At 37.4% G+C, this 21,979-nt stretch overlaps 1 protein-coding gene across 1 annotated transcript in view; it reads right to left on the bottom strand.

Moving 5' to 3' along the window:
• The window catches only part of LOC150099771 (uncharacterized), a 392,852-nt gene that overhangs the window by 104,975 nt on the left and 265,898 nt on the right, over nucleotides 1-21,979 (bottom strand). The window contains exon 10 of the mRNA XM_090403489.1: nucleotides 9,535-9,622. Coding sequence (XP_090259615.1) covers nucleotides 9,535-9,622 — 88 coding nt within the window. The remainder of the gene's footprint in view (nucleotides 1-9,534; nucleotides 9,623-21,979) is intronic.

Raw genomic sequence — 21,979 nt, 5'->3', positions numbered from 1 at the left:
GTGGTACTAACTTACGCATTTTATACACATTTTTATATTAAACTGCCTCACTGATGTCCTCATATCAACTCATCAGCTTCCCCCCCCCCCCCCCCACACACACATACCTTCAAAAGCTGTAGTTATGCTGTTTTGCACATCCACTTTCATTTGGTTCAACAGCACTTTTTCCAGACTCTGAACACCGAATCCATTCAGATGCAAATAATCCTTCTTCTATAAGTCTTTTTGGCTGTCAAACTCACTCCACACCACTCTTCCTCCATAAACTATGTATCAAGTCATTAACTATTTGTGGCCCTTCTTCTCAGCTCTACTCTGTCATACAGCAGCAAAAGACTCACTATCTTAACTGTCTTCTTCTGCTACTTCCAGTAATTCTTTCATGTCCTCTCTCTCATGTCATACTTTTCTCCTTTCAAATCATTCATTCCAGCCAAAATGGTCATCTCTTTCACTTTAACCTTTTGAAAAAATATCTTCCCCAGCAGGAAATCAAACCCCTGGTCTCCTGCATGACAGGCAGGGATATTAACCACTATACTACTGAGGACTTAGTGCTAGTTTAAATGGACTAAAGGAAAGAAAATGCAGTTGCTTAACTACAAAACATGATTTAAATTTTTCTTATTATGGAGACCTATCTATGCATCATCCATACACTGTTCCCAATTTCTCATTCTTCTTCCATACAATTACATCAACAAATAAATAATAGGGTTCAGTAATATATTTGGCCTATAAATTTTTATTATTCAGTAATAAACTTCAATAATAAACTTTTATTATTCAGCAATAAATTTCAATAATAAATTTTTATTATTCAGTAATAAATTTCAATAATAAATGTTTATTATTCAGGCCAGTGAAACCTTATCAAAATGGACAATAAAAGGCAAATATATGGATGCTTGGGCAAGCGATCATGTTTTCTATAAGTCTGTGCAATGGGTGATGCTGCAGCTAGCACGAAATCTCATCATGCTGTAGCATCATATGCATTTGTGGTTTAAGCCAATAACAAGTATAATTTGGTTGAAAATTGCAAGCCCATCCTTGTTTGTTCAGTACCCAGTAGATACCTACTAATGGGGTGCACCACATGAAGGTGAGAATTGGACATTAGGTCAGAAGTCCCAGTCGGTCCTTCGCATTCTTGAAGGGAGATGTGGAGGTCTCATCCCAGTTATTTGGCTTTGACCCTTAAACGACCCCTATTATATTTGCCATATCTTTAATTTTGATCCTCAGGAAGCTAAAAGTAATAATTCCATCGGCACGTGCAAATTTCATGATTGAACTGATATATCATATTACTTCTTTTTTCTTATATTTAATTCACTTACTTTATTATTATTATTAGCAACTTCAGTGCTTTCCTGTCTCTTCTTGTTCTGATTCTTTTTCTTATCTGGAAGTTTGTTTAAACATTTCCACACTTTTCCCAATGTTCTGGTTGATTTTCTAATAGTTTTCTTTTAATCAGGATATTTCAAATTAAATTTTCCTTGCTTATACTTCTTCTATTAACATTAATGCTGCTGCAACATATATGCTCAGCTGGACAAAGGTTCTCCTACATTAAGCTGTGCTAAAATTGGCTCTGAGTGTGAGTAGGTAGAAACACGAAAAGTGCATTTTGAATGAATAACCTGTTGAACAAGTTAATAAAGTAAGTGAATTAAACCACTTCAGCTATTTAAGCACAAATTTTAATGTAGATGATAAATTAAATTGGAAATAATTATATACAGAGAGACATAATAAGTAAAAAAAAAAGCTGAAATGGTGGGTAGGGAGAAGAGCCAATTGAATAAATTTATATGGAATCTATTTTCTCTCTCTTTCTTATTGGATAAGAGAAAAATTAGTCATAACACTAACAGCAGTATACGAGGGTGTTCTGAAAACTTCTTGGCCTCGACCATAGATGGCAACACTATCGGCAAGATTTTTCTTTTCTGAGTTGGTACATCTGTCATAAGCATCCATGTGAAATTACAAGTCATTCTATCAAGTAATTTGTTTTATGCAGCTGTCTGAAGCAAAAATGTTGTCTGTATGAACTTCGAATGAATTTCTTTTGGCGTTAAACCTTCTTTTACAAAGAATTTTATAACCGCACGATACTCAATTCATAAAAGTTTATGGGCACTCTTCTCCTTCGTTTTCGACAATTAAGAAATGGGATGTCGAGTTTAAACATGGCCGTATCAGCCTTGAAGATGATCCACGTGAAGGACGTCCAAAAAGTGTAACAACACCAGAAATCATTGATCAAGTGCATGATATGGTATTGGACGACTGGTGAGTCAAAGTGCGTGAAATTGCTGAGACTATAGACATTTCAAAAGAACGTATAGGATATATTTTGCATGAAGAATTGTAAATGAAAAGCTTTGCACAAGATGGGGGCCACGCTTGCTCACAGCAGATCAAAAATGCACTCGCATGAAAATCTCTGAACAGTGCTTAAAGTGTTTCAACACGAATAAAACTGATTTTGTGTGTTGATTTATTACTATGAATGAGACTTAGATTCAGCAGTACACACCAGAAACCAAACAAATAGTGGACAGAAGCTGGTTGTTCAGTGCCAAAGAAGACAAAGTTGGTTCCATCAGCAGAAAAAGGTCACGGCATCAGTGTTTTGGGATGCTAAGGGCATTTTGTTTATTAATTATCTTGAAAAGGGTAAAACAATAACCAGGGAATATTATTCCAATCTTTTAACTAGACTATACGAAAAAATCATGAGAAAAGACATGGTTTGCAGAAGAAAAAAATCATTTTTTCATCAGGACAATGTACCTGCCCACAATAGCATTTTGGCAATGGGAAAATTAAGGGATTTGCACTATGAATTGTTGGAGCATCCACCCTATTCCTCAGATTTGGCTCCCTCTGACTTCTGTCTCTTCCCAAGACTAAAACTCTTCCTCGTTGGTCAGCATTTTTCCTCGAATCAAAAGGTGATTGCACTATAGAGGGGTCTTTTGCAAATCTTACTGAGAACCACTACAAGGATGGGATAATGGTGCTGGAGCATCGCTGGAATAAATGTATTAGTTTTAAGGGAGATTATGTTGAAAAATAAAAATAATTTGAAATTATAAATCCGTTTTTTTTCATTGTTAGGCTGGGAACTTTTCAGACCACCCTCATACAAGACAGTGTTCAAAACCAATTTTAACTTATCTGAGAGTTGATAAGAAATAAATCAGCTGATTAATGACTAGGGACTACAGATATGAAAGTTCTGAGGAAAACTAGGAGAGTGATCAGATGCCATCAATTGCAAAATCAAATAAAAAAATGATATTAAGAAGTAAACTAACATTGTTAGTTTCCTTCTTTTTTTTAGCATTCAAGAATGTGTGACCAGAGCTAATCTAAGGGGGCATGGCTATTTAAACAAAATGAGAGAGAGGAAATGTTAGTGAAACAGCTGTTTGATGCTAAGACCTAGGTGATTAAGAGCTGATATTGGAGGAATATTTTGGAGGAAGAAGGGGGGTGTCGGAGAAGTACGTGAGGTTGGTGAAGGAGATGTATGAGGGAACAGAAACTCAGGTCAGGTCTAGTGTCAGCATGACAGAAGGGTTCCCTATTGTCGTAGGGCTACACCAAGGGTCAGCTCTGAGCCCCTACCTCTTTGACCTGGTCATGGATGTACTAGTGGAGGATGTCAGGAAGGAGGCACCATGGAGCATGCTGTTTCCCGATGACATTGTTTTATGCGAATCATCCCGAGAGAAGCTTGAAAATACCCTGGAAGAGTGGAGAAAGGCACTGGAGGAGAGCGGCATGAGAATTAACGGGGTGAAGACTGAATATATGTCAACGGGGAGTGACGAGGATATCGTCATACGACTCCAGGGTGAAAGGCTAATTTCAGGGAAGAAATTCAAGTACCTTGGGTCGGTTGTCGAGAGGAATGGTGACCTGGATGAGGAAATACAGCACTGAATAACATGCGGTTGGAGGAAGATGAGCGGGGTCCTGTGCGACAAGAGAGTGAGTTGTAAGAGGAAAGGAAAGCTCTATAAGATGGTGGTGAGGCCGGCGATGCTCCATGGTGCAGAGACGTGGCCTATAACCAAGGCACAGGAGAGGAAGATGGAGGTAGCGGAGATGCGGATGTTGAGATGGATGAGTGGTGTGACAAAGAAGGACAGGATAAGGAATGACTACATCAGAGGGACAGTTAAGGTGGGACCAATTGGCAAGAAGATACAAGAAAGTAGGCTGAGGTGGTTTGGACATGTTGAGAGGAAGGGTGAGGAGTATGTTGGTAAACAAGTGGAGTATATGGAGTTGGAGGGAAGGAGGAAAAGAGGCAGGCCCAAGCTCAGGTGGAGGGATAAGATGACAGAGGATCTTAGGGAGAAAGGATGGAGTCTGAAGGATGCTCTGGACTGGAGAACTTGGAAGAGGAAGGTTAAAGATTGGTGCGCCGGCCCCGTTTAACATGGGATAAGGCAGAGTGAAAGAAGAAGAAGAATTGGAGGAATATTTTTGAGGAGTAATAATATATCAAGTATAGTTTCTGGGAAAATTCCCATGTTACTCCTCTTAAACGCTATTAATATAATTACGGCTTAAACAGGCTAAAATTGATATAATTTTAGGCTGTTTTTGTTTAGGAGTGTCCCTTATTTTAATACATTGGCTAACATTACTCAAAAAAGGGGTATATATATTTTTTTTTTTGGCATTATGGGTGAGTATAGAAGACAATTATGGCAGAATAAAAGAGGTGGAAAAATTTTGTACATATCTTGTTTTTGGTTCTATGATGCCTTCCAATTCCAAAATACCCTGCTGAAGGTGGTTTATAAACGGGGGAGGGGAACATGGGGTGTGTTTTGATGCAGAAAATAAGTTTGGAAACCCAGGTTACTATTAATAATATATATATAAATATATATATTATTTTGTTTAGGGCCACATTTTTGTGTGTGTGTGGGGGGGGAGACGAAGGGGAAGGGTATCCTTATGTGGAAACTGGGACAGGGGTTAGCGGGGTGTAGACCGTTTCGGTCGTCGTCTGACCATCATCGGAACCTTGTCGGAATGAGTGTAGGGCTATGTCAAGGCTGCAAGTTGCATCTGCCAAATTAGGGCATTTGTGGTCGCTACATGGCCAGAGGCGTGGCTTAATTCATAAGTTCTGGATCGTCCAACATTCGGAAATTAGGTAGGGACGGTGGACATTGATAGAATTTTCATCGCATTTTATGGCAATAGTTTCGGATATGCTAAGCATTGTTTCGTTGTCTTGTTTGTCTATGATTATGGCCTTGTCGATTTGGGGGATATGTTTTAGTTCAAGGCTGTGAGCTGCAATTTCAGTCTTCCCTGTACTCTGTGTTTTGTTTTTCTTTTTGATGTCGTGATGTTTTTTGTGTTCAGATATTCCGGAATGGGAATATTGCAATCCCTGAAGTGCTCTTGTAGTCTAGTCCATAAGGACCTAATAGTTGAGCAAGTGTAGGTGATGTCACAGTCTTTTTGTTAAGGAAATTTGTAGACTACATTGTGGTGTTCAAATATTTCTTTGTGAGTGAGAGATTTAGTATGATTTAGGAGAGTTGCTAATTTTTGGTTCGTGGTGAATACTAGCTTATAGTCCGTGTTTTTGAAAATGTATTTGTAGGCTTTTTATGTGTTTTGGATGTATGGCAATTTGATAACCATACGTGTCGGGAAGTCTGTTTTGGTTGTGTTATTGTTAAGACGGGATTTTGTCGTATTGTTCGCGTAATTTATTAGATGTGTGGGATAGTTGCGATTTTTGAAAACCTGTGTTAAATACTTTAGTTCCGTGTTAAGATAATTGCTGTTGGTTGAGAATTTGTATGCATTGATAAATTGTGATAGGATGACTGATTTTTTAATGGAATATGAGTGGTATGAATTGAAATGGAGGTAGTTTCCGATATGTTTGGGTTTGTGGAATATCTTCATAGCTATCCAGTTATGGCTTCTGATTAATGTCAGATCTACAATTCACCATGGAAACAGAAGTCTGTTATAATCGTTGAGGGATGTTTGTAAGGCAGAGATGTGTGAGGGTTTGTCAATGCATAGAATATTGTTTACGTATCTGCCATAAAAGGTGATGTCAGGGGGGGGAGGGGAAAGGGTGGTGTAGAAGTGATTCAATGTGTGCCAGGAATAATTCTGCTAGTTGTCCACTGATGTTCTAGCCCATTGAGAGACCGAAAATTTGAACATATAAGGAGTTGTTGAATTTAAAGTTGGCAGATATTGTGAGTTTGATCAAGCTAATGATGTCATTTGGTGTTAATTTTGTGCGTGTGTGTGTAGAGTGTGGTCCTCAGTGAGTAGTGTGTGTATGATGTCTAATGTTCTGGGGACATCTACATTGGTGTATAATGAAGTTGCATCTAGTGAGGTGAGGACGTCATCATGGGATGGAGTAGTGTTATTTATTTTCCAGAATAGGTCATCCGTATTTTTGATCGTACAGATAGACGTTGTTAGTAGTGGTTTGATGAGTTTGGCAAAAAATTTGATAAAGGAGCTATGGTGGTGTTCTTGTAGGAGACCATGGGTCGTATCGGATAACCGTCTTCGTAGATTTTGATGTTCCCGAACATATAGGGTATGCGTGTAGTGCGGGGGGGGGGGGTTGTGTCTCATTGTGGGTTTATCTATTTTGTTTTGACTTTTTAAGGTGTGTAGGGTGCTGTTTATTTGTTTTATGAGGTCGGTGGTAGGATCATTGTGAATTTTTTGGTAGGTGTGTTGGTCGTTTAAGACGGCCATTATTTTGTTGTGGTAATCAGTTTTGTTGATGATGACTACAGTGTCTCCTTTGTCAGCTTTTGTGATCATGATATCTGGGTTCTTCTTTAAAAATAAAAGGGCTCTTTGTAAGTTGGAAGTAATGTTGAGTTTTACTATTATTTTGCTATTTATAATGTTGTTTATTTTTTGGAATATTATTTCTCTGTTTGGGTCATTTTCAAGTTTCGCTTGAATTTCGATGATGATGTCTTTTTTCAGTACGTATTTAGGGGATATCGCGAAGTTAAGTCCTTTGTTTAGGATGGTGATTTTGTCGGGTGTGAGGATGTGGTGTGACAGATTTTTGATGGAGTTGTCATGTGTGGGTCGTGAGGCGGTGGTGTCTGAAGGATTGGGAACAGTATGTGTTATGTATTTTGTGGCATACCATATTTTTGTGTGTCGAGCTTCAGTAAACAGCGCGTAGTCGTTGATGTGTGTTTGGGTACTTTCAGAGAAAACTGCCCATTCTTTTGGGGTCATTAAGATTTTCAGTCTGTGTTTTGTATTGTGGATGTATGAATAAGCTTGATTTTTTTTTCTGAATCTGTCATGTATGGCCTGCTTTATGAGTGCACTTGATGCTTGGTAGCAAATTTTTTTATTCCCAGAAATGGAGCAGTTACTGCGTACTGTAGCAAAGTTTGGCATGACGTTGTGATGTAGGCAATTCTTGAGGAATGTTATGTGCATTTTTTGCGCGGTGCATGTGAGGATGGTTTTCTAGTAGGTTGCTTTTGTGAAGGTTATACATTTGTTGAAAGTATGACGTGAGCCCATGACATAGCCTAGTGTTTGGAGCGAGTGCTAAAACAATCTTATTATTAAAACGTATTTTGTGTCACGGAGGGGGAAGAAGTGGGGGTGGTATGAGTAGAGAGCCAATGGTTGAAGGGTTTTATGGTTACAAACACAATATAAATTAAGTATAGTTTCTGGGAAAATTCCCATGTTACTCCTCTTAAACACTATTAATATAATTACGGCTATTTTAGCCTGTTTTTGTTTAGGAGTGTCCCTTATTTTAATACATTGGCTAACATTACTCAAAAAAGGGGTATATATATATATATATTTTTAGGCATTATGGGTGAGTATAGGCAATTATGGCAGAATAAAAGAGGTGGAAAAATTTTGTACATACCTTGTTTTTGGTTCTATGATGCCTTCCAATTCCAAGATCCTGCTGAAGGTTGTTTATAAAAGGGGTGAGGAGAAGGAACATGGGGGTGTGTTTTGACATGGGAAATAAGTTGGAAACCCAGGTTACTATTAATAATATATATATAAATATATATATTATTTTGTTTAGGGCCACATTTTTGTGGGGGGGAGGGAGACGAAGGGGAAGGGTATCCTTATGTGGAAACTGGGACAGGGATTAACGGGGTGTAGACCGTTTCGGTCGTCATCTGACCATCATCGGAACCTTGTCGGAATGAGTGTAGGGCTATGTCAAGGCTGCAAGTTGCATCTGCCAAATTAGGGCATTTGTGGTCGCTACATGGCCGGAGGCATGGCTTAATTTGTAAGTTCTGGATCGTCCAACATTCGGAAATTAGGTAGGGGCGGTGGACGTTGATAGAATTTTCATTGCATTTCATCCCCCCCCCCCCCATTTATAAACAACCTTCAGCAGGATCTTGGAATTGGAAGGCATCTTAGAACCAAAAACAAGGCGTGTACAAAATTTTTCCACCTCTTTTATTCTGCCATAATTGCCTTCTATACTCACCCATAATGCCTAAAAATATATATATACCCCTTTTTTGAGTAATGTTAGCCAATGTATTAATAAGGGACACTCCTAAACAAAAACAGGCTAAAATAGCCGTAATTATATTAGTAATAATATATTATTTTTTATAATGTTCCCCCCCCCCACACACACACACTCAAACACATATGAGAGGTCACAAGACCTATATCACACCAGTGCCATATGTGGAGGAGAAGGAAAGAATCTCTAAGTTTCCTGAAATGCTGGTGAATATATTCACTGGGTGGAACAGTATAGAGTAATCTGTTTTCCAAAAAATAGAGATGGATAGATGAAGATGAAAAGTTGGTTCAATATGTTTGGAGATGGACTATACAAGAATGTTGACCAGTGGCTGCTCTATTTCTTACATGATTAGAGTAGTGGCAGTTCGATTGAGCAATGATGCTCATGAAAGTACTTATAAAAGAGATATAATGGAGAAACAGAGTGCCTATGAGAAAGTGAGTCACCTATTAAGTAGCTGCCTTCTTCTGTCAATAAAATTCAGGGACTGAAATTTGATATAAAATGAATTATGTAGAATTATCATTGTATCCTATATTCTTGAGAACACATATCAAAATCCAACTATTTTTTTCAGGAGTGAGTTGGGCTGTCTGGAATTATGGCCAAAGCAACTAAAGCTAAGAGGTCAATGTATTGTGTCAGTTAATAACATTCTTTGTCAGGAAAAACATACAAGAAACTGAAAGATATTAATTAAATGAACTTGAAACTGTGGAACACAATTAATTTTCTATAGTATTGTTCATTTTAACAATGACAAAGAAATATAGCCTGTAATATTCATGTTTTTGAATAAACAAGCTTATGGTGTTTCCCTATCTTATTTCATTACTTCTGTATGTCCTCGAATCTGCCTTGTGAATCATCCCACCTTAAATGACTTAATAATAAATAATAATTAAAAATTAAAATTAAAAAAATTACATTACTTTTAATCCAGCAAGAGCTCGGCCCCTTCGAAAATAACCTTTCGCTGACTGCGATAAGCTGATAGCTCTATCTGCATCTCTCAAAGCCCTTAAAAAAATAAAAATAAATAAATAATATATATATATATAAAATCTGAAGCTATAACTTAGTTAATTTATCAATTTAAACTGTGTAAAAAGGAATTTTCATTATGTAACAATATATTACATAATGAAAATAGTGGATGATGAATTTCATTACCCAGTATGAGACTACTGTCCCACTTATTGTATACCTAAAGTGGCTCAGGAAAATTCCATGTTGGTTCTCTAGAGCAGTGGTCTGCAAACTTTTTTGATTGCATACCCGCAAGACAGAAAAAATAAATAGCGCGTACTCCCAATTGATTGAGCAAAAATCTATTGTAATCAGTATTATAAAGAGGAAATATGCCTTGTATCATCATATAATAATTAAAAACGCTAGATATTTTTGCACATTATTTTTATTATTAACAGCTTACAAACATATTTATTACAATATTTAATGTGAACAATGGCCTTGCATTTCTTTCATAATTTCTCGAAATTCTGTTTGATGGCTTCTGTAACTGTGATATGTTGCTTCTTTAAATTATCTGCAATGATTTCTATATGTCTACCAATAATATTTGCTGATAAGGGAATACATTTTAGTTTATCTGCATATTCTTTTCCATGGATTATTTCTACCATTTTTATGGCAGTTGGGAGTACAAGTGTTTCCCCAATGGTGTGTGGCTTTTGGTCTTTTGCAATTAAGAATGCAACCTCAAGAGATGCCTCCAAATATTTATCGTTAATTTTAGTGAATTTTTTTAAGTTGTTGGATTGAGAATTACGTCTTCAAGCATCGTTCAAAGAATTGTAAAGATATGTGTTCATGTTCAGGATGTTTAGTTTTTAAGTGTCTTACTAATAATGATGGGTTCATACTTCCATTACATAGCATCTCATGACACAATACACATATTATTAGTAGGATGAGGTTCATTGTTGACTATCGTCGATGTAAATCCCCATTTAAAGTAGTCTTCTTGATAATTTCTTGGGCAAGGTTTTGTTAAGTTTCAGATTAATGTTTTTATCACTTAATTTGACTGATAACGAACTTGTTTGAATAAAAGAATCAATCCTATCTTTTCCTTGTTGCTCGTCTGATGTAGAAGTACTATCATAATTATCTTCATTTGCGGTTTCTTTGGAGGAAATTTTTTTAACCATTTATCCATTTTGTGAGGGTTAATTTGTAAATTTAAATATAATTCATTTACTATTGATAATATCAAACACTTTTAAAAAATTTAAGCAATTCTGATAATATTAATTCACTATTTCTAGTGTAAACATAAAAGGAAGCACAAAAGAATTGCAGAAACAATATATACTAAAAAATCGTTAAACTTACTACTAATAGTCAAATAATTAATACAACTGTGGTGTCATCTGTAGATAGCAGGATAACTAAGCAATTTTCCTTCTCTAGTTGGGCTTATGAACACTAGGATGCTCTACAAACAATGGCAATGATAAGAAGTAAGAGATTTACTCCCTAGTTTTAAAAAACATGACAGCTTTGCCATGGACGATTATGTGTGCAAAGTTGCCTAATGTGCGCTACTCACAAATTTAAGTTTACAGGATCTTTATAACATCTTTATCCATATTAGATATATGTTTAATTGATGAAAGAAAATAATATTCTTTATCATTAATTAATTAATTTTTTCCTATCAATATAAAACTTTTTTTGACGTATCCCCATGTATCGACTCGCGTACCTCAGGGGGTACGCGTACCACACTTTGGAGACCACTGCTCTAGAGGAGGATTTTCTGGATCACGTAAAAAATAAACCAATATACAAAATGGCACAAAATTAATCAGTGCTAGATAACTGAAAGGAAATCTCCACACAGCCTATTAAGGAATGCAGAGAACTGACTGGGGCTTCTGATCTAATGTCTGCTCACATCTTCAAATGGTTTGTTCCATTAGCAGATATCCACTTTGATACTGAGTGAAACGGAGGATTGACAATCTTGGACTTAGCTGACCAAACCTATCATTGACCAAATGATAACTGACCAAACCCAGCTAAGCATTGCCAGATTAAACTAGCCCCCCCCCCTCCCTGCTGTTTGCATCAAGGAACCAGGGTAAATGGTGAAAAGTTGGCTACTGGAGCAAACTCCAACTCAAAGTTAGCAGAAATTAAGATAACTAGGCATAATGAATGTAAGAAATATCAATGGAAAAGAAGTCAAACTGGCAAAGGAATTATAGAAGTACCATGTCAACATAACTGGTACTACATAAACAAATACAAAAAAAAAGGTATTATATCTTCTAAATAATAAACATAAGGTATTTATCAGTATTTGGGCAATACTGATAAATACTGATAACAAATAGGAAGAAACAGCAATAGCATCCGATTTTAAACAACAATAAATTTCTTGACTGGCAGACAGTTTCAAGTAGAGTGATACGAGTACACAGTGATATTGGTACCTATGATCACACAGAAGGTTCAACTAAGGAAGAAATGGAGGAATCTTGGTTCTCTGATAAAAACAGATATAAAGTAAGAGGTGAAAAAAAAAAAAAAATTGTGGAGAGAATATAAAGAAAAAGGCAATCGGCATACTAATAGGAAGTACAAACTGCAGACAAGAAGGATGACTAAGTACAGTAAGAAAGGCCAAATCAAATTGAAAGAAAATTAGCTAAGCAAGCAAAAATAAATCTTCTGTAAATCCAAAAGAGTTTTTTTTGTTATGTAGGAAGTAAAAGGAAGAATGAATATGGAAGGATGACTTTAATCAATGCTGATGGTAGGAACGTGACCGAAGCCAAAAAAATAACTAAAATGATAAGTTAATCACTTTGCAAAGGTGTTTCATCCAGATGGAGATTTCGAAGTTGCTGATATGACAGAAGCTGATGTCAGAATTGAGGTAGATGAACAGGAGGTGTTCATTCAGTACACTGAAAAATATCAAGGTGAATACAATAGTGGGACTGGATGGCATGTTGGCCTGTGTAGTATACTAATGTGTAAAACAATTAGCAGTGCCTCTGATGAAGTTGTTCAATCTGTCTCAGTTCCAAGGAAGTGGAATGAGGGTAAGACAGTTTCATTACATAAAGGTGGCTTCAAAACATAAGCTATCAAATTAAAGACCAATTATTATTATTATTACGGGCAATTCCAAGGAGTCCTTAGACTCATCAAGGGATTCCATAAACATCATGTCAAGAACTATTCAGCATTTGTACAGTATCTATCATACTTTGCTTTGAACTCATTCACAGTCATGGCACCCACAACAGACTCTGAGCAGCTTATTCCGCTCATTCACCACTCTCCAAGTAAAAAAACCTAGTTCTAATACCCTTGTTAACTACACTCTTGCTCAGTTTCCATGGATGGCCCCTAGTTCTCCCACCACCACCACACCTGTTATGAAAAATTTCCTCTGAATTAATCTTGTAAAAACACTTCAGTAATTTGAATGACTCAACCATGTCACCCTCCCTTTCTGCCTATCAACCAGTTTCTGTAACCTACAAATCTTCAACTTGTTCTCGTAAGGTTCATGCCATAGACCAGCTACCATCTTGATCACTCGCCTCTGGATCCTTTCTACCTCCTCCCCATCACCAAGAAACCCTGGTGCCCAGCAGTCAAGATGGGTCTTATCAAGCCTCGATAAAGAGGAACAATAACCTGCTTGTCAAAGTATTCTTCAGTAACCAAGTAATATGATAAGCTGCTTTAGCCACTTTTGCTATGTGCCCCCTAAACTTTAACTCCATATCCACTAACACTCCCAAATCAATTTCCTGGAGTATAATTCCACTAATGTGGTATATGGTATATAGCTTTTCACTCCAAAATGCATAATCTTACACTCTGCAACATTAAACTGACATCCATTCTCCTTAGCCCAGTCTGACAATCTATCCAAATCATCTTGCAAAATTTTGACATCATGTTGTGTTCACTATTGCTCTACCCAACTCTGCATCATCGGCAAATAACAGTTCCTCTCAGATCCTTTCCTATATCATTAATGAACAAATTAAATAGCAGTGGTCCAAGTATCTTAGAAATGGTTGTTAAAGTATCGAAAAAGTTAGTTAAAATCCAGCAGGTAAATAGGAATATGATACTCTACTTTGCTCAGCACAGCTTTGTAAAATGTAGGTCCTGCCTTAGTAATCTACTCACATTTTATAATAGAATAATAGCAAAATTAGATAAGGGGAATGGCTAAACTATGACACTCCCGAACTCTACAAAGTCATTTACCAAATACTGCATGGAAAACTATTACAAAAATTAGAGCTAATGGGAATGGATATGAAGCTGGTAGCATGGATAGGAGTGGCTGACAGAGTCCAGATAGCAGTATATGGTTGAGTGGAATCTAGGGTGGAGTGCCTCAGTGTTCTATATTAGAGCCACTTCTCAAATACAAATTGAAGAGATTTAATTTGTATATTTAAGACACAGGGAAAGATTATGACACAGAGAGAGAGTGCACAGAAGACTGTTTAAAAATTATATCGATATTGTGGAATACTGATTATGAAGACAGATTGAGAATTTGTAGACTGTAGACACAACCAAAGATAAGAAAGAGGGATGATAAGATTGAGACTTACAATCTTCTGAAAGGGGCATACAGAATTTCTATAGATGGAATTCTTCATTTTATGGAGGGTGGAGAAAGGATGGCAGGGCATCCTTGGAAGTTGAGAATGAATGCCATCAAGAAGGGGTGGGAGCTAGATTTTTCTCTCATAGTGTGGTGCATGACTGAAATGGATTGCAATTGGATGTTGTGTGTTCAAGTAGTGTGAAAGAATTCAAGGATAAGTATGACAGCTGGTGTGGGTAGTATATGGTTATCCTCAATGAGTACCTGACTCACCAGAGGTTTCTCTTTTAATAATAATAATAATATTAGATTGTAATGTTCCTAATTCAAAATGGCCTCTGCTGTCCAATTCTGGTGACCATGCTAGAAGAGACACTGAAGTAATTGCTGAAAACAAAGATATAATGCAAATCATTCATCTACCATTCTTCTCCACTCACCCAAAATAGCATCTTTTCTTAACCAGTTCTTCCAAGTTCTTCCAAGAGTAGAGGAAAGAAGAGGCTTCTTTTGGTAATCAGACTACATGAAACCCTCCACAAGTCTCATCCCTATGGAATGCAATTCCCTTGGTCACTCTCAACCTTATATTTTTTGAACTACAATGCACAAAATTAGGCGACTGTAATTTCTACTACTCCTCTCCACAGGCAGACTATTTACTTCCACATTCCAGATCCAAACATACACTAATTTCTTACAGAAATTATCCATAGTGAAATGAAGGCTTTCATTCCTCACTACATTCAAAGAATGTATATACCCAATATCCAAGCCTTAGTTGTTCCAAGAAAACAAATCAAGCCTAATGCAAGTGGCACGACTCAAGACCAAACTCCAGATTCACTCTCCTCAACCATCCTTACATAATTTCACTGGACATCAGTATATGCTATATGGTCATTCCATATGTTGATGTGCCACACAAATTCTTACCAGATAGTCCTACTGTAGGCTTTTCTTGAGGCATGGACTCTCTGAAGACCAGTCATTATAGACACTCCATCCATCTTGCTGAGGGGCTACCACATCTTTTTTTTCAGGAACTGTATCCTCTGTTACTGTTTTGAGAAGTCCTCTATGTATGCAAAGTATCTGAGCACAGTAGCCCATGTGTGATCTTATCAAGACCCAGTAAAGTGAAAGAATGACTTCCTTTCTCCTAACAAGCAAGCAGTTTTTTGATGTGACAGCTTAACCACCTTGGCAATGTGGGCTCTAAACTTTAACTCCTTGTTTACCATTCCTCCTAGGTCTACTTTCATCAGCAACTCGCTGCAAATTCCCATTAATATAATATTCAATCTGCAATGTATTCAGGCTAAAATGTATAACTTTTGCACTTAGTATCACTGAAATGACACTCATTAATATATTTTTTTATGTTGAGCCCACACACGAAAGGTTGGTTGATCAACCTATAGTACATTAGTACCAGGTATGGGTAGTGGCTTGAGAAAGGAGGAACTTGTTCATTTAATTTAAACTGTATATTGTATTCCATGGGAACACAACAGGGAAAAGACTGTTCCACAGCACAGCAGCTTGCAGGGATGAAGGAGGAGGAAAAGAAACTTGTTCTGTGGGTTTCAAGGTGCACTGTGAAGGGATGCTGAGCAGAAGTTGCACGCGTTCCAATGAGTTTAGTACTAAGTGGGGGAATTATTGATGCTATGCCAGATGAACATTTCCCATGGAAATATTTGTAGAATACACATATTGTAGAAACCATCCGTCTGTGCAAAAGGGGGGGGGGGATAAGATATGAGTCATTAATAAGTCTAATTGCTTTCCTCTGTTTTGAACCAAGCTTGAGGGAGTTTTAGGGGGCCCCACCCCATATGTGAGAGCAGTATTCAATAGCTGGGCGAATTTGTGAATTGTATAAGTTTAACCACTGTTCAGGGTTGAAGTAATGTTTTGAGTGTAAGAGAAATACTAGCTTTTTAGAAGTTAAAGATGCAATGGTTGTGATGTGTTTATGTCAGGAGAGGTTTGATGTCAGGGTAATTCCAAGAAGAGAAATCTCAAATTGTCTGGAAATTTGGGTGTTGTCAAAATAATACACGGAGAAAATGGTTATTTTTTATGAGAAATAAGACAGTACTGGATTTTATTAGCATTGAAATTGACTAGGTTATCTGAACCCCATTGAAAGATGGCTTGGAGATCAGAATTGAGGACAGTGGTGGTTGATACTCTGTGGGTTGAGATGAGTTGTGTAGAGTAAGGTTTATTAAATGAAAGGGGGAAGTGCAATGTGCTGTCATCTGCAAAACTGTGTATTGGGTTGGAGGTCAGCTGAAACAGGTCATAGATATATAACAGGAAGAGGGCTGGTGAGAGGACAGAACTTTGTGGAAACCCAGCATTAGTTGAATGGTGAGAGGATAAGGAACCATCCGCCACGACACACAGTGTGCATCCAGACAGAAAGCTGACAATCCAACTACAGAGGTCTTGAGATAGATCAAACAATGGCAGCTGGCTTAGTAAGCCCTTGTACCAGACCTGGTCAAATGCCTTGGAGATATCAATTCCAAAACCGCTTGAGATATGCCAAACTTCTCCATGGCATTTGTCCAGAGATGGGTGACATACGTGAGCAGATCTCCTGTTGATCAGCAGCGACAGAATCCATACTAGTGGTCGTTTATTATGTGAGTACTTTCAAGGTAGTGTAGGAGTTGGGAATTAATGATTTTTTTTCCATTACTTTAGACAGGACTGATGCGAGCGAGATAGGGCGGTAGTGGGATGGCAATGACTTGTCACCCTTCTTGGGAATGGGTTGAATATAGACCAATTTCCAGGCTGTGGGATAGATACCAGTGGAGTAAGACAGTATATATAGGCAACATAGGATAGGAGAGTCAGGAGAATAACTAGGAGACTTTTTTATGTATAATTTGGAGTATTTTTCTGATCCCTTTCTGGCAAAAGGATACAGTGGGCATTGTGTGTCCCCCCAACCATTCCAGATTGTGCATCTGGAATGGTTCGGGGATATTTACCATGGTCAATTATGCATGCATTGGAAGCAAAGTGTAAGGCCAGGAGATTGGTTTTTTTCTCTAGGTGATGATGCAAATAGAGCCATCTGGTTATGATAGGGGTGGAAATAGTGTTGGCAGAAGTTATGACCGGTTGCTTTGGCAAGAGACCAAAAGGCTTGGCTGCTGTTTGGACAGGCTGCTAATTTCGTGCTTTTTGCACTTTCAAACTCTGTTTTGGAAGCATCGATTGTTTTGTTTTTTTGCATCTATTTCATGCTTCAGTATAAGCTTTAAAGGAGGATGGGTTTTTACAGTATGTTTGGTTTTTCATTTGTACAGCATTGGCGTATCTTTTGGAAAACCAGGGTTTAGTTATGGAATGGCAGGTCAGAATACTATGGGGAATGTACGTTTCCATTGCTGGTGAGGATTACTTTGGTGATAAGTTCGGTGCATATATTTGGGTTGGAAGGCCAGAAACAATAGTCCCCCCCCCCCCATGGGAATGAGGCATAGAAATTGCAGAGACTGTCCGACTTGGCACTGTTATAATGCCAAACTACTTGTGTGAGAGTGGCTGTGTAAGTGTTGCTGCATGGGAGAGGAGAGATGAGCACTAGATTGTGGTCAGAATTACATTTACTGTGTATTTGGAAAGGTTGTTGGTGAGGAAGAGATCTAGGGTGTTTAGGAAGTGGTTTGGGTTATCAGGTATTCTGGTTGGCATCTGAACAAGTTGTGTAAGGTCATATGCTCACAGAATCAGTTTGCTCAAGTCAGCCTGCAGAAATTCTCTATCAGAAATGTCCTATCACCTTATACAATTTTGTATTATCCATTAAATGTTTCCTTCTGGACCATACCCAATGTCAGTCATTAATACACAAGTTAAATAGGAGTGGTCCAAGGACAGAACTCTGTGATATTCCACCTATCATCTCCTTTATACATCACTGATAACAGTGAGATAACCACTCCAATCCATGCCACCAACCTATTTTTGCGTACCCATCTTGTTAAGAGCTTGTATAATAAAACCCTGTTAAATGTCTTTGCAAAATCTCAAAGTATCATTGTATATCCATTCCTTTTATCCAACTTAACTGTCATTCTGTTGTAAAACAAGAGTAGACTGGTAAAAGAAGGACCATCTTCAACAAAGCCACTATTATTATAAAAGACCAAAGTGTTTTATACCCACTACTTGATACAATTTCTTACTAGCCTCTCTAGAACCATAATAACTATTCCTCAGATACAACTTGGTCTATAACTGGCTGCATCAATTCTAGTTCCACCCTTGTATAATGAAGTTATCTTATCCCTTTTCCATGGATTAGAATCATGTCTGTATTGAAACTCAAGTTAAACAACCAGGTTAAGGGCATAGCTAATTCTCTAGCATATTCCTTTGACATGTGTGTTGATATCTCATCCAAAGCCACTGCTATATATATCTTCATCAAACTGTTGCAATATTTTCAACTCTATCTACCTATATTTTTTCATCTCAATCCATCTTGGCTTATGACAAACCCTCTCCTACTCGAGGGTACAGTAGTAAAATAATTCTGTGGGCTGGTTGATAGATAGTGCATGGGACTGAACCAGACAGTAACAAATCCAGAGGCTTCTTGATCAGCCAGTGTTAAATCCTGCTGCCACTTACTTTGTCAGTTTTTGACTGGAGGAAGACTAAGAACAGTTTTTGCAGGGGAAATGTTGAGGCCACATGTGGACAGGAGACTGGGTTCCCTCTGTGTCGGCAGTATGTTTGAGTCTGTCACTTCTCAATGCATGTTCTATTCTTTATTATATCTTCTTTTTCACATATAATGATTACATTATATGTGGAAAAGTAAAAGAAGAGAATTTTACTGCAGATCATAAAATATTCTTCCACAAAAAACAAAACAAATCCAACATTAATATTATCTTACCAAAAAAGTTTCTGTATCGACTTCACCAACATTCATGCTTAAACAGCAATATAACTGAAGAGCATTGCCTAGTCATTTTAAAACTGAATTACTATTCCTTACAGAACTCTAGCTGGCAGCCACAACAACCATTATCCATCTCAAATGCCCAAACTACACATTACATAGCTCCTTCCCACTAAGAGTGGCACTTGTGCATTCACCAGTCATGGCATCCCATGTCAGTTCTAGTGAATTAAGATTGTCAGTTCAGATTGCAAAAGCTTGAATTTGCCACCCCCATCTGATCTGCTTTAGCTCCAAATTTCTTTACCATACTTGCATTTTTGCTGTGTCCATCACTCTGACCTCTTCAACTATCTTATTCATGCACCAATCATATCAATGCAGAAGGTATCACTGGATACAGGTAGGGGTTATCATTATATCACTACCTCACTAAAGCTTGATATTTCTGCAATCAAAATACCATAATAGTGGGGTCAACTTTCTTGTGGACTTCAGTATCCACAACTCAAATTGGTTTCTCTTCTCCAGTTCTACTGATGAAGTACAGAGGAAAGCTGAGGTATTTGCCATTAGCAACAACCTAAAATAAATATAGATATTTCATCTCCCTATTAGAATAATTAGAATTTGAAATCTTGTCAGATTTCCTCACCAATGCCAGAGCACCCTAGGACCTGCTCTCACAGACTTCAAATCATATCCATAGTTTTACAGATGTTCATACTCCACTTTCATTTGACAAACCTTGTAGTGCTCAACTGCTAGAGCCCTCAAGATCCACAATGACCAATGTCTTGAACTCTGATCTCCTACCTATATTTCAGTGGCAGTGGGGACTACTTTGTAGACATCAATGCCACCAAAACTCAGTCTTTTGTTTAATCTCTCACAAAAAAGATTTCACATCTCTTCCTCTACTTTCAATAATACCCAGATATCCAAACATGATCAGATTTCCCTTCTTAGACTTAGATATGTCTCACTAATGCCAATAACCTTTGGCCTGAACTAACCAATGCAAAAATTCCTCCTTGCATTGGTGTACATAAAAATGCAAAAGCTGCCTTAGGCCTACCTCTATCCTGACGCTTTATACTAAATATTCCATTCTGGTTTGTTACCGGTGGTACTAACTTAGGCATATTATACATTCTTACACTCAACTGCTCCAGTCTCTGAACACCAAATCCATTCAGATGCAAACCATCCTTCTTGTATATGTTTTTTGCCCGTCAAACTCCACATCACTCCTCCTGCATAACCTACGCATCGAGTCATTTTCTATTATGGCCCTCCTTCTCAGCTCTACTCTGTCATATCACAGCAAAACAGACTCACTATCTTAATTCTCTCATTCTTTTCATTTGCCACTTCCAGTAATTTTTTCATGTCCTCTTTCTCATGCCATATTTTTCTCCTTTCAAATCATTCGTTCCAGCTAACACGATCATTTCTTTCACCCTACCCTTTTGTGCTCTAACTGTCTCACCAACATCAATTTTCACACCCAGAAAGCACAATTTTGCCAATCTCTCATTGAGTGCACCTTTTATGATTGAATCGCAGTACAAGACTCAAAATATCTGAGATACCTTTGAAAAGATAGCCCAAGTACTAATAAAATAAAACTTTCACACCACAATCAAACCACATGTCAAAATAGTAATTTTGATCTGCTCTCTTAAGGATAAATTCCATCGTCTAGCATACCCTGGAGTGTATGAAGAGTTCCACGTGACTTAGTCTACTACGGACAAACAGGAAGATCTGTTAAAATCTGCCTTGGAGAATATAGGAAACACATTTGCTATCATTATTATGGCAATTCTGGATTGGCATGTGAAATGAAACTTAATTTTTGCTTTATACACTCCTTCACACAGGATTAGATGGAAGAAACCAGTATGCTAAATAGAAGTCATTACAAGTCAGAAAGTTTATTTTTAAAGTCATCAGTGACTATGAAGCATTCTCTTAACCTTCCTCCTAAGTATGGCTGCAGTGCTTTGCCAAAAATTTGAAGACTGTTATCCTAAGATCAATTCCTACATAACCGTAATACTTCTTTTTTACAACATTAGACAGCACCACATTAATTATTTCACTTATTTACTGTTGCATGTAACTATACATGTTGTTTGTTCTGAAGATGCTGATATGAAATTCATAGAAATATAAGCTAGTTAATAAACATCTTTCTATAATTTAGTTTGTAATACCATTAAAATAAGTTATGACTAATGTCCAACACCTAAGAATGTCAATTACATTAACATATCACATTCATCAGACTGTCAGAAGGTATAGATACACTGTGTATTATCATCAATGTTCACCTGGTTGTGATCCTTCTATCACTGAACTCTGCAAGATGGAAGTAATTCTTGAGTCACTGAGGTATGCATTTGGATAAGTAATGGACACCTGAGTTAGTGGATAACTGAATGCTATTAAGACTAGCCTTTTTCACTTTTGATTAACATTACATTCTCACTGTTATACTTTAGTACCTCTGGAATGTCTGGTTCAATGATTCTTGATGGCACCTTTTCCTTGGTACTTCTGCTGTTAGAAGGCACTAAGAAATCTCTAAAGTCTCTCCACTCTTTGACCTGCTAAATAGTGATAATTTTGTCCTGCACTCAAGTTATGATGAAAATGTTGCAGATTTAAACTCAAAGCATTGCAGCGATGACCTGCAACCTTCATAAAACCCTTACATTTAGTTTCTCAGTTTCACTAAGAAGTGCAGAAAATTGGTCCTATGAAATGTTCACCTGTACATGAGATTCACAAACCATTTTCACATTTG

The sequence above is a fragment of the Typopeltis vanoorti genome, chromosome 14 (genome assembly GCF_054136105.1).
Source record: "Typopeltis vanoorti isolate ZY-2024b chromosome 14, IOZ_Tvanoo_1.0, whole genome shotgun sequence".
In the NCBI taxonomy this organism is placed as follows: Eukaryota; Metazoa; Arthropoda; class Arachnida; order Uropygi; family Thelyphonidae; genus Typopeltis; species Typopeltis vanoorti.
The sequence above is the reverse complement of the archived record's forward strand: the minus strand, read 5'-3'. Positions and strand labels throughout refer to the sequence as shown.